The sequence below is a fragment of the Alosa pseudoharengus genome, unplaced genomic scaffold, assembly GCF_046254945.1.
Source record: "Alosa pseudoharengus isolate Yale_2024_CS ecotype anadromous, Long Island Sound unplaced genomic scaffold, YU_APseudo_1.1 YU_APseudo_1.1_scf_7, whole genome shotgun sequence".
Lineage (NCBI taxonomy): Eukaryota > Metazoa > Chordata > Actinopteri > Clupeiformes > Clupeidae > Alosa > Alosa pseudoharengus.
Window position 1 is genome coordinate 17,147,956 of NW_027468859.1, and position 12,882 is coordinate 17,160,837.

Here is a 12,882-nt window from a genome sequence, read left to right on the forward strand (position 1 = left end):
ACAGGACCAGACACAGCAAAGTCGATTTAAGAAGCTATAATGGATTGTTCTAACTTAATTTATAGGGCAGCTCAATGACTCTATAGGACTTTACAGTTTATACAGTCTGGAGCAGCTGATTTAAATTTATAAAATGTTGAGCATAATTCTTTCATGATTTATCTATTGATTTCAAGTACTTTTTTGTATATTTTTTCAGTGTTTTGCCTTTATTTCAATAGAACAGTGAAGTGTGACAGGAATTGAGTGGGAGAGAGAGATGGGGTGGGATCGGGAAATGGTATGGATGCTGTAGCCAGTTGCCGGCGCCCGATTTCAAGTTCTTTTTCTGTTGCTAAAATGTCTGTATTGTGATGTTTGCGTAAGTACAATATATACTATAGAAGGTGACCGAAGTGATTCATCTGAGGGGCCGTCTCTGTCCCCATAGTCCACTGGACCAGATGGCCCGGTGAAGGAGCAGGCCCGATTCTCGGTGCAGAAGAGCCACCGCTTACTGGATGAGGCTAAGAAGCTGGAGAACGACGTGAAAGGTGGGGCTCTATTCATATCGAAGCTTCGCCGTGGCCCACGGATTCATTTCACAGAGCAATTGAGCAGTTAAGTCTCTCAGAATGAAGGCCACTTTACGGGGGGATTCTGAGGCAAATTGCTGCTTGCTATTGCAGAGAACGGAGAGACCTTGGAGAATCTGAAGGGCAGGATGAAGGCAGCGGGCCTGAAGAACGCCGGTCTGATGAAGGACCTCAACGACACCCTGGGAATGCTGGCTACCATCCCCAATGGTGAGTCGTGTCAGCTTCAACAATTATGTCTAAACAGATGGTTGTTTTCCTGGGACTGTGTGTGTGTGTGTGTGTGTGTGTGTGTGTGTGTGTGTGTGTGTGTAAGTATACTCTTTTGATCCCGTGAGGGAAATTTGATCTCTGCATTAGAGAAACACACTCAGCACACAGCGAACACACAGTGAGGTGAAGCACACACTAATCCCGACGCAGTAAGCTGCCTGCTACAGCGGCGCTCGGGGAGCAGTGAGGGGTTAGGTGCCTTGCTCAAGGGCACTTCAGCCGTTCCTACTGGTCTCCGGTTACAAGTCCGAAGCGCTAACCAGTAGGCCATGGCTGCCACACCGTGTGTGTGTGTGTGTCTGTGTCTGTGTGTGTGTGTGTGCGTTCCACACCCATGACAGGCAGCCCCTGTGACAGGTGATCAATATAGCGTTGGCTCCTGGAGTTTCTTGAGACCAGCATCTCTGCTCTGACAGAAGCCAAACGGGCCTGTGCATCTGGGTTAAACTCAGAAGTCTCGCTCTCCGAACAAACTAGTCGCTATGACAACCTGCCAGGGTGTGTGTGTGTGTGTGTGTGTGTGTATGTGTGTGCACGGGGCTGATCAGGAGCATGCCACAAGTTGCGCCCTCGAGATGCCAAAACGTCCCGGTGGCACAGCGTCTAGACAGGCAGGGTGCAGAGGAGCAGAGCCAGATGCTCAGAGCTCATCAAGTGATGTAGGGAGAAGGACCCCTCACTCACACACACACACACACACACACACACACACACACACACACACGCACATACAGAACAGGGACCACGAGCGCCAGAGGTTCCCATCTTAGACAGTAGAAGTTGCGTCCCAAGTTTTTTTTGAATGAGTTCTGATCAAGAGGTACTGAGAAATGAATATATAAAGTGTTATGTTCTTGAATTTAAGTTTATACACTTTTAAGATTTTGTACCACAAAAATGCAAAAATTAATGCAGTATTCAAGAGTTTTACATGGATTTGTTTTGATCAATAACAGCTATAATATATATTTATGATGCTACACTTTGTGTGTGTGTGTGTGTGTGTGTGTGTGTGTGTGTGTGTGTGTGTGTGTAGACTTAAATAGTTGACTTTGGCCTGGTTACTACATCCAATACCTTGTCCTTGCAAGAGCCCTTTTAGGACCTCATATGCTAGTATGGCATTCAGGACCCTGGGATTCTGATTGCAGTTGCTACTATGGATCTCAGTATTAACTTAGTATGTAACTGTTTGTGTGTGTGTGTGTGTGTGTGTGTGTGTGTGTGTGTGTGTGTGTGTGTGTGTGTGTATTGACAGACACAGCGGTGAAGATCCAGGCCACCAAGGAGAAGGCGGGCGAGGCCAATGAAACGGCCAATGACGTGCTGGCACGCCTCCGCGACATGAACCTCAACCTGATGGGCATCCAGCGCAACTACAGCAAGCTGGCTGACGACGTGAGCAAGGCCAACAACATGATCCAGGACCCCGACAAAAACAGTATGCGCTGCCATCTCGTCTCACTCAATCCTTTCACTCACTCAAAGCTGTGTTCCAAATGTTCACTCGTTCGTTCGTTCACTCACTCACTCACTCACTCACTCACTGTTTGCTATGTGGCTGATATACTACAGTACATGGTGCCCTATGTAGTGAATGAGTGAGCATTTCAATTTGGAAAGAGGTTTTATTGGCAGGACCTTTATACTTGTGTAGCCAAAAGCACAACATTCTCTTTGGTAAAGAAAGCCAAAGGTTCTCACCATTAGATTTGTCTCCATGCCTTGTCTTGTCTCTGTCTGTTGATATATTTATTGATATGGTATTCATTTTTTTGATATGGGCATGTTAACAGAATACAATGTCAATGGAAATCATTAACTCACACATTGTATTGTAGGGTTTTGCGGTGTGTATCACATTTGTAATGGTGTGTCTTGTTTTTTTGTCCCCCTCTCCCTCCTTTTCGTTGCCCTGTGTCTTTTGAACGTTCCCAGCGATAAGTACGTATATTTCTCCGTTTTGTGGTGTCCACTCCCTGCTGTGTGGCCTCCAGTTAACTCCCAGCGTCCTTCTGCAGCTCAGACCGATGCATGAGGGCTGTATCAGCTCCGCATGGCCTCCCTCAGTTTATTCCTCTCTTCTCTCACTCCCTTGTTCTCTCTCTCTTTTTCTCAATCCCTCTCTGTCGCTCGCTCTCTTTCTCAGTCCCCTGTTTTCTCTATTCTGTTTCTTTATTCTGTCTTTTCCCTCTCTCTCTCTCATTCACTGTGAATCCATTGTTCTCTCTCTCTCTCTCTTTCTTTTTCAGTCCCTCATTCCTTACTGTCTCTTGTCTGTAACTTTCTCCTCAATTCTCACTTCAACAGGATTAGGAGCAGTTGCTGAAAGCTTCACTAAGCGTGTTATCCTAATTTGCGCTTACAAAGGGGGAAAAAAAAAATGATTATGCTAATTGTGAATGCACAGTGTGCCTTCACTGTGAGCAGTGTACTTGTTCTCTTCTACTCTAGTAATGGATTTTTGCCTTTACCTTGAATGCGGCTCAATACGTTTTTAAGAGACAGCTTATGTCCTCTTGCTGCAGTTTCTCTCCTTTTCCCCCTCTCTCTCATTCTCTCCTTTTCTCTTTATATATATACGGCAGAGTCCTGCACGGGTCCAATTTTTTAAATCCGCACCCACCCGTACCCGTCATGTTTAAAACCGCATCCGACCCGTTTTCCGACACCAGAGCTAGTTAAAATCCGTACCCGACCCGACCCGCATTAAATAAAACTGACACCCGACCCGTACCCGAGTTAAACAGACACGTTTAAGGAACTAATTACACAACCATTAACATTCCAGATCTAACTTCAGCTGAAGTTGACAGGCATATCCTACATGATGTATTGTGGTAGCCTGGCTACTTTTCAACACCCGAGTGATAACATTTTACCACTTTTCAAGCAGATGTGTCTACAAGGCTATCGCCACGCAAATGCCTAATTTAGAATTCAAACACGGCCTTGCACACACAACTTATTAACAGCAGTAGTAGGCTAGCCTACATTAAATGAAGGAATGATTCGGTCATAACCTACACCGGATTATGCATTAGCCTGTGAAACTTTATGGAAATAGGCATAAGACGTGTGACACTATCCCGTTTATTTGAGTGCAAGATTGAATGGGGAAAATGTGCCTATACCTTTTCCCACGCATAGGAGAAATCTTGCTCGCTTGCAGGGATGTCAATAGATCTCACAATCTAGGCAATATTGGGAATTAAACGAGCATGCTCTCTCCACCATGACAACATGTCAAAAGAGTCATCTTTAGGCGTTTTTTTATCAATGTGCAGCCACTTTTGTTCTGAAAGACTGCAGGCAGATCCCGCGCATGTGATTTTTAAAAGTGAAATAGCCTATAGGCGCCTGTTTTGGGAAGGCACGTACGAAACGTGCATTTCAAATGCTTTTATCAACTTGAATTGCAGGCATATTATTTAGGATGTGTTACTGTAGAAAATATTGTTACATATGCACGTGATGTTTATGAAAGGCCAATTCCGACCCGTGTCACCCCCGTGTCCGACCCGCACCCGCATCCGACACAGTAGAATATTTTCACCCGTTTCATCAAAATGTGCGGGTCACCCGTCGGGTACCCGCGGGTACCCGAACCCGTGCAGGACTCTGATATACGGTATCTCCTGCTGATTATTGCTATTTCTGGTGTGTTGTTTGTTATAAAATTGGCTGTTATGGTGCCAAAGCAGCTTTCTCCTCTTGTGAATGCCAGCTACCTGTCCAGCTATCAGTTCTTATCTCACTGTCCATTCTTCACTCTGTCTCCTTTCAATATTGATGCGTGTATGTGTGTATCTACTCCTTTGTGTGTGTGTGTGTGTGTGTGTGTGGGGGTGTGTGTTTGTGTTTGTATGCGTGTGTGTTTGTATTTGTGTGTGTGAATAGTCCATGCAGCAGGGGCTAAAGTCCGGGATCTGGAGAATGAGGCGGATCGTCTGCTGGAGAAACTGAAGCCCATGAAGGAGCTGCAGGACAACCTGAAGAAGAACATCTCCCAGATCAAAGAGCTCATCAACCAGGCCCGCAAGCAAGCCAACTCTGTAAGTCACACACGCACACATAGGCACACACAGGCACGCACACACACACGCACACATGAACCTATCTTGACCAACTCTGCAAGCGTCATGAAAACCGTCACACCTACTCATGATTATATATGATCAGATACACACACTCTTTATCCCTCCATCTACCAACAGTTACACTGCATTGGCATCAGCTCCTGTTTTTTGGTTCTGTCTCTCTCTCTCACACACACACACACACACACATACACACACACACACACATACACACACACATGCACAGACCTGCATGTTCACACACACACAAAACCACACAACCAGCTATGCAGAGAAGCCAGCTGGTTCTTAGTTTATGTGTCCCTATATCCCAAAAACATCATGTTGAAATATCTTCTTTAATGTGTGCCTCAAAATATAGATGTTATGTCAACAGACCTTGAGCAGAATATATGCAACCATCAATAGTCATCAGTTACAACCAGTCAAGTTCACTCCCCCTCAATGTACATATCAATATTTTATCCTGTGCATTATTAAGTACTGAGCCGGAACTTACATATAAATGTCATACATTATAAATATCGTATTGATATCTGAAGGGCATGACTCAATCTTGGTGCTTTTGTTTATCTCTCTGTCTCCTGTCCTCCAGATCAAAGTGTCCGTCTCTTCCGGAGGAGACTGCATCCGTGCCTACCGGCCCGACATTAAGAAGGGCGGCTACAACACCATCGTCCTCAACGTCAAGACCTCTACGGCCGACAATCTGCTCTTCTACCTGGGCAGTGCCAAATATGTGAGTCCTTCAGCCTGAGGAGCCTCAAAGAGGACCCCTCCCTCTCTTTCTCTCTCTCCCTCTCTCTCTCTCGCTCTCTCTCTGTCCTTATGAATGCTTTCATAATTCTGCAAACTCACCATAGAGATTGTGCTGTGAAAATGTGAAGCACAACAGACGGGTCCATTGCAACAGGTTAGCAGGAACGGGAAACTAAATTAAGTCATTAGTCCCTAGGAGCTCAAACTCTTCCAAATCGATCAGTACATCTGGCTGTAAATGTCTGTGTACAGTATGTGCTGACAGAAATATGTGACTGTATCCTGTACCACATTACAAGCATATGTAATATACTGTAGGTTGATTCCTTGTCAGAAATGTGAGAAAAGGGAAGTACTCAGATTGCCCTGTCACAACGTAGCATCTGCAAAAAAAAACAAAGAGTACACAGTGTGACATTCACTTATTTGGGTATTTTGTCCTCCCTTAACCAAAAAACGCATAGCGCACACCACTGGACGAATTAGAAATAATTCTCCCCGACCGTCGTTATTTTCTTCAATCGTGGGATAAACACCAATTACCCTCGACTGAGGAAGCAAGTAATGAAAGGTTATTGCTTCTCCTGCATGTGCTCCCCAACAGACACACACACACACACACACACACCCTCCTGCAGGGAGGAGTGTGTGATATTAGCCCTCGTACAACAGTGGTGATGGTGTCGGCGGCAGGCACAGCAATTAGCCGGCGAGACTTCAGAGCGGGGCGGAGCATTTCATCTGCCTCTGCCGCCGCCGCCTCTGATTTCCCCGTGGAAATCACCACTCCTGTTGCTCCTCTTCATTTTCCCTGCGACTCCATGCTCGTCTCTCGCTGTATCTTTTACTCCCGACGCCGGGACTTGCTTGCACTCCCTTTCCCCCATGGGAGACGGCAAGAATGATAGAAACCATGCGAGGTGCCAAGGAAGATGTGTCAAGGAGAAATTAGGCCTGCTCTGCTCTGCTCTGTGCTGGGCTATGCTGAGCTGGGCTGTGCTGTGCAGAGCCTCATCTGCTCACATTGTGTGTGTGTGTGTGTGTGTGTGTGTGTGTGTGTGTTCTGTTCAGGTGGACTTCCTGGCCATTGAGATGCGCAAGGGCAAGGTCAACTTCCTGTGGGACGTGGGCTCAGGAGTGGGGCGCGTGGAATACCCAGACCTGGCAATCCACGACGGCAACTGGCACCGCATCGAGGCCACACGGTCAGCTCCCATTATCATCATTCCCCATCCTATCCCATCCCATTACCACAAAACACATCACTACATATGTAGCACAGACGACATTATCAGAGCCAGGTATCCTGTTTACAGTCAAAGGAAGTGAACTGTAGGAAATGGGGACATGTTTCTCTCTATTCAAAGAGTCAAATAATACAATTATAATGGCCTTATCAACCCTGCACTAAATGCACCATACTTTTGGACACACCGGAACAAACAGTTGTATCTGTTTTACTGTGGACAGTCTTGTGCATGCCTGTACTGTATGTATGTGTGTTGGTATGTACCATTTATGTCATTGTATCTGTAAATAAAGTTTAATATGTTCCTCTCTCAGGAGTGGCTTGAACGGCAGCATCTCTGTGCACCCTCTGGAAGGGCCACGAGCGGGCATCCTGCCCACCACCACCAGTGCCCTCTCTCCACAGACATTCACCATCCTGGACGTCGACCAGAATGCCTATCTGTTCGTGGGCGGAATTTTGGGCACAGTGAAGGTAGACACTCACTCTCTAATAATCCACCGTCGTGCCCTTGAGCAAAGGCACTTAACTCTGAGTTGCTCCGGTGACAATGGCCCTTGTAATATAGATGATATGTAAGTCGTTTTGAATAAAAGCGTCTGCTAAATGAATAAAGTAAATGTAGACCACTCGGGTTTCTCTTCATCTCGTACAAATCTTTCGGCTTTTACTGAAGATTTCCATGAAAAAAGGTAAATGTAAATACTAAATAAGTTTGGACTGATAGATGGATAGACAGATGGTTGTGTGGTTGGTTAATTAGGTGTGATCATGTGTGCGTGTGTGTGTGTGACCTCCTCATGTTGTAGAAAGCGGACGCAGTGAAAACCACCACCTTCAATGGCTGCATGGGAGAGGTGTACCTGGACAAGAAGCCCATTGGCCTGTGGAACTACAGAGACAGGGAAGGAGACTGTAAAGGATGCGCTGTGAGGTAGCCACATCTGCTCAGCCTTCTGTCAAATAGAGAAATCGCCGAGTTATCGTCAGACTCAAAGGCTAAGTCTGGTGTGTGTGTGTGTGTGTGTGTGTGTGTGTGTGTGTGTGTGTGTGTGTGTGTGTGTGTGTGTGTGTGTGTGTGTGTGTAGTCCCCAGCCAGCGGATTCAGAGGGGACTGTTCAGTTTGACGGGGAGGGCTATGCAGGAGTGAGTAAACCCACGCGCTGGAACCCCAACATCTCCACTGTCATGTTCAAGTTCCGCACGCTATCCTCCAACGCACTGGTCATGTATCTCGCCACCAAAGACATGGTAGGAGACAGTCTACAGATTAGACATACTCTCTCTCTCACACACACACACACACTAATGAAATAAGCAGCCATTTAGACTTTTTTTCATGTATCAAAGTGTTCAGCCTTTTTCTTTCATTCAGTCCTTTACATCAAACCTCTCACTAATCAGCTTTCTCTTTGACCCCAACCCAACTGTGAGACAGAAGGACTTTATGAGTGTGGAGCTGGCCGACGGCCGTATAAAGGTCAGCTACGATCTGGGCTCAGGCACCGGCTCCGCCACTACCACCAGACGCTACAACGATGGCAAATGGAAGTCCTTCACCATGTCCCGCACAAAGAACCAAGGTGGCCAATCACAGTCATCACCGCCATGTGTGCATGTACTGTAGAGGATGTGCACATACGCACATACAGTAGTCTTCCTTGGTACCCACACACCAGGGATCCTATATGGTCTATATGTAGTACTAGCTGTATTTAGTGGGATTTTCAGTTTGAATTTTACAGTATTGTCTCATTTTTTTACAGTGTTGTTATTTCAGTCTCCTTACTGACAGAGAGCAAAGTCAGGTGTACTGTATACACACTGCAGATATACTGTACGCACCAATATGTGTCCATCTGAATATAAGGAGGTGGGAGGGTATTCTCATGGTGGAGCTGAGAGGTTTAAACAAATACTGTGAACACATACAGTATAGAATTAAATGCAAACTTTAACTCGGGCAAAGTGAGGTCTCTGTAATTGATATTTGAAACCAACAGTGTGCATATACAGGGTGCTTGTTTCCTGTTGATAATTCTGACCCTTGTGGTCTCTCAGGCACAATGACTGTAGTGGACGTGGAGAGTGGCGAGGAGGAGAGGGTGGACGTGGCCTCCAGAGGCAGCAGCTCTGGACTCAACCTAAAGGACGAGCGGCTCTACTTTGGCGGCTTACCTATCATAGGCAATTACAGGTGAGTCTCGCACCGCTGCAAGTCTATGACAAAGCCGGTGAAATTCTGAAAGGAAAAAAAGTACAGAAAAGCAAAATCCTTCAAAAGTTTAAACACCTGCTCTGTGACCTCCAGACGTCCGTATTCGACATTGTTTTTGTTCCAGCTCTGTCCTCCCCATGACTCGTTGCCTTTTTCCAGGTCCCTGTATTGTGTTCATTTCATTTGTGTCGCCTTTTAAAGAAGCCTACAGTACAAAGGAGGCTTAGCCCATTCACAGCGCAGTGGGAGCCTTGACAAGCGTACTGTACTGCTGCTGACCAAAAGATTTTAGAGTGCATGCGTAGGTGTTCACCGTCTGTTTTAGTTGTAGTGGCAAGGATGATGCAGTGGCAACTGGCAAAGAGAGCAGTATTTTACCATGTGCTCCTTCTTTTTCTTCTACTTTCTGAATGACTGATGAATATTGCATAAAGGCTTGAAATAACTATTATAAATGCATTTACGTGCTTGTTGTTTTAAGCAATATTCCAGAGTTGTTTTTTATGTCAGAGTTGAATGCTCAAGTCGAATATCTCAGTAGTCCGTATTAATGTTAAACATTTACTAAAAGTGGTTAATGTGGTATTTTTTTTCTGTTTTGCTCTTGCAGTACCAAGTCAAGGTAAAACGCAAATGTACTATTGCTGTCACACACATTTTGTTGCATGTAGCTGATTAGCATATTAGCTACTATTCACTCTCCTATGGCTTCACTGCAAGCAGCCACCTGTTCATTCATGATGTTCACTTCCTTGCAGTCACTCCTTCCACCCGTTCTCCGGCTACTCGTGCTGGTCAGCAGAATCCCTATAGGGGCAGGGAAGAACTGAGGGATTGCAGAGAAAGCATTTTAAAATTTTTTTTTTTAAATGTTTACAAAGTAAACGCAGGAGAAATATTTTCTGGAGACCAGCACTGCTTCCACCTCTGTGCTCTGAAAAGCTTTTTCTTCACTCTCTGTTAATGCTCTGCTTGTCTTCTAGCCCAGAAGCTTATCTCTCGTTGCAGGACCTATGCTCTTGTAATGAAATAGATGTGTTGATGGAAGCTCTGATGAGACTTCCATTGTGGAATGAATGAATGACTAATGTTCATCAAAATGTGCAGAACATCTAAATAAAAGGAGCAAAACTGGCCATACCTTTCCCTGTACATTTTGATGGCATTGTCCAGGAAGATGGTCACTGATTGCATTGGCTAACTCGCTCTGTCTTACCCCATTTAGGCCTGAGGTCACCACAAAGAGATATGCTGGCTGCCTGAAAGACATAGAAGTTTCCAGAACGCCATACAATTTACTGAGTAGCCCAGATTACACTGGTCTATCCAAGGGCTGTTCCATAGAGGTAACTTATTGTTCTGCTTTATCCATATTTTGGTCAAGAGGTAATTAATTACTTTAAGAATTTTTTGTTAACATTTTTCTTTTTGTCATTGTTTTCCACTGTCTTATGTAAATAATTTCTTCTTTATCTATTTTTTTTTTTTTTTTTACAAAAAGTATATTGGGCTTTTGTAAAGATGGCTCAGCTCCTGTAACTTTTGTTCTGTTTCTTACTTTGGCTCCCTTTAAAGTGTGTTCAGCCACCAATTAATCAAACAGATGTGGGCACAGCACAGTCTGTGAAGTTAATCACACTGTCTAGGGCCTCCAGACATAAGACATCGGCACAAGAATGAGACACTCTAAAACATTTACAATAGCTAATAAAAGCAGTGAAGGCTATAGTCAGTCCCAGTCAGTCATTCTTTTTTCTTTTCTTCTTTTCCTGTTTAATCCCTCCATACCATCTAAGCTGATTTATTTATTCATAAACATAGCTGAAATATTTCACAGCCTACACAGCATACAGTGGTGATGGGAATCACAAAGTGGATGGAATTCAAATCCAAGAGTACTGTACAGTATGAAGATACTGTGAGCCCAGGTTTAGAAGACACACCATCCTCTCCTTTAAAAGGAAAATTCTGTTATTAATTCAACAGGTTCTTGTAAGCTCAGTGAGAAACATAAATCCAGGCAGTGGATCTGAAAGAATGTTTAAGTGTGGAATTGAGAAACACAACACGTAGCATTTCTTTGGCGTAGCAAAGAAAATACACTTACACTGTAAAGAAGAATTCCAGTAGCAGTGTTAACTGTGGACATTTTGCATTTAATACATGTCTGGGTTAGCTTCAAAGAAAAGATCCATTTTCCTGGTAATGTTGATAGCAGATGCTATTGACATTTAAATTACATTTAAATGAGTTTTAAATGGATTCCAGCTTTCTTTGTAATTATTGGAAACATTTAGACAGTGAACTGACAGTTAGTAATGATGGGCAAATATGAACATTTCAGTTCCTTAATCTATGAATGTGACCTTGTTTACGCAGCACATTAAAATGTAATCAAAGTACAGATTATTTACACTTAGTCATCTTAATGCACCTGCTACTGCCTCTTGATATGGGTTGGATTTATTTTCTCGTTGAGAGTGCTCATTTGAATGGATCAAATGTATCAGGGTTTTGGGTGATACACAGTTTGGGATCAAAAAAGGAAAGTAACAAAGGCACTCTGATTTTTTTTCTCACACAGTTTGGGATGTTTATATTTGTAGTTACATTGTCTGTTTCATGAACTTTTATTTTGAAATTTCTATCTTGTTTTAGTTGTAACTCTCTTTTTGTGTCTTCCTTACCCCACAGGCTTGTCATTATAATCCCTAGTCTTGGTCTGTGCTGTTAGAGAAGAAAGAGTTTAACTGAGCTCTTTGTCTCTCTCTCTATCTCTCTCTATTTCTCTCTCTCTCACACATACAGAACCTGCACACGGTCAGTTTCCCCAAGCCGGGCTTCATGGAGTTGCCACCGGCGCCGTTCAGCGTGGGCACTGAGATCTCGCTCTCCTTCAGCACCCGCAGTGACTCGGGCATCATCCTCTACGGCAAGGGGGGCATCCCGCTCTTCCAGACGCCCAGGAGGAGGCGCAGGCAGACAGGAGAGGTGAGACATGTTGCGCCTGTCTATCTGTCTCAGACCAAAGTGTCAAAGTGCACCCTCAGGGCGTGGCAGATGCTACATCATGTTTCATGTTTAACAGCTGAATAGTTTGTTTTGATCCAAAACAAATCTCCCATTTCTCTTGTCTCACGCAAAACCAGAGACCTACCTACCAAAGCAGCCTGTATTGAAGTACTGTAGCCTATCGATGTAACTGTATAACAGAGATATGAATGCTTCAGTTTGGCTGACATACAAGTAAGTCCATAAGCAGTTTAAATCATTTTGTACTGCAGGTGAAAACGCATTAGTGAGGCTTTAAAATTATTGGGAACAGTAAAGGGAAGTGCACAGCCTAAACTGTTTTTCTCTACTTTATAGAGTCAGGTATTTTACGAATTGATGCAACGATAACTTTGGATGTTCTCAATGCAAGTTATTGATTAAAGAGTCGGGTGCAGCTTTGCCTTGGGCGCACTGGGGGAAGCACTTGTAATGCATCCAGGAACAGTTTAATAGCCGAACACTTAAGAGGCCTGGCATCAGGTAATTGAAAAAAGGGAGAGCGTCTCGGACCGAGTCTGGTGTTGAAACACTCCAAGCACAATTGCAATCAACCCAGGGAGGGCGAGGGAGCCCCCTTATTATGTGAACTATAAAAGAGATTGATCGTGCGTTAGCTGTTGTAATAGCTTTTTGCCCCTTAGCAAACAAGAACGT

At 44.4% G+C, this 12,882-nt stretch overlaps 1 protein-coding gene across 1 annotated transcript in view; it reads left to right on the forward strand.

Annotated features, from left to right (window-relative positions):
- The window catches only part of lama2 (laminin, alpha 2), a 150,437-nt gene that overhangs the window by 121,113 nt on the left and 16,442 nt on the right, over positions 1 to 12,882 (forward strand). Inside the window, exons 41-54 of the mRNA XM_076271769.1 lie at positions 431 to 533; positions 669 to 785; positions 2,107 to 2,289; positions 4,749 to 4,903; positions 5,544 to 5,687; positions 6,779 to 6,912; positions 7,271 to 7,430; positions 7,766 to 7,890; positions 8,045 to 8,207; positions 8,395 to 8,539; positions 9,018 to 9,153; positions 9,785 to 9,796; positions 10,400 to 10,520; positions 11,983 to 12,165. Coding sequence (XP_076127884.1) covers positions 431 to 533; positions 669 to 785; positions 2,107 to 2,289; positions 4,749 to 4,903; positions 5,544 to 5,687; positions 6,779 to 6,912; positions 7,271 to 7,430; positions 7,766 to 7,890; positions 8,045 to 8,207; positions 8,395 to 8,539; positions 9,018 to 9,153; positions 9,785 to 9,796; positions 10,400 to 10,520; positions 11,983 to 12,165 — 1,881 coding nt within the window. The remainder of the gene's footprint in view (positions 1 to 430; positions 534 to 668; positions 786 to 2,106; positions 2,290 to 4,748; positions 4,904 to 5,543; positions 5,688 to 6,778; positions 6,913 to 7,270; positions 7,431 to 7,765; positions 7,891 to 8,044; positions 8,208 to 8,394; positions 8,540 to 9,017; positions 9,154 to 9,784; positions 9,797 to 10,399; positions 10,521 to 11,982; positions 12,166 to 12,882) is intronic.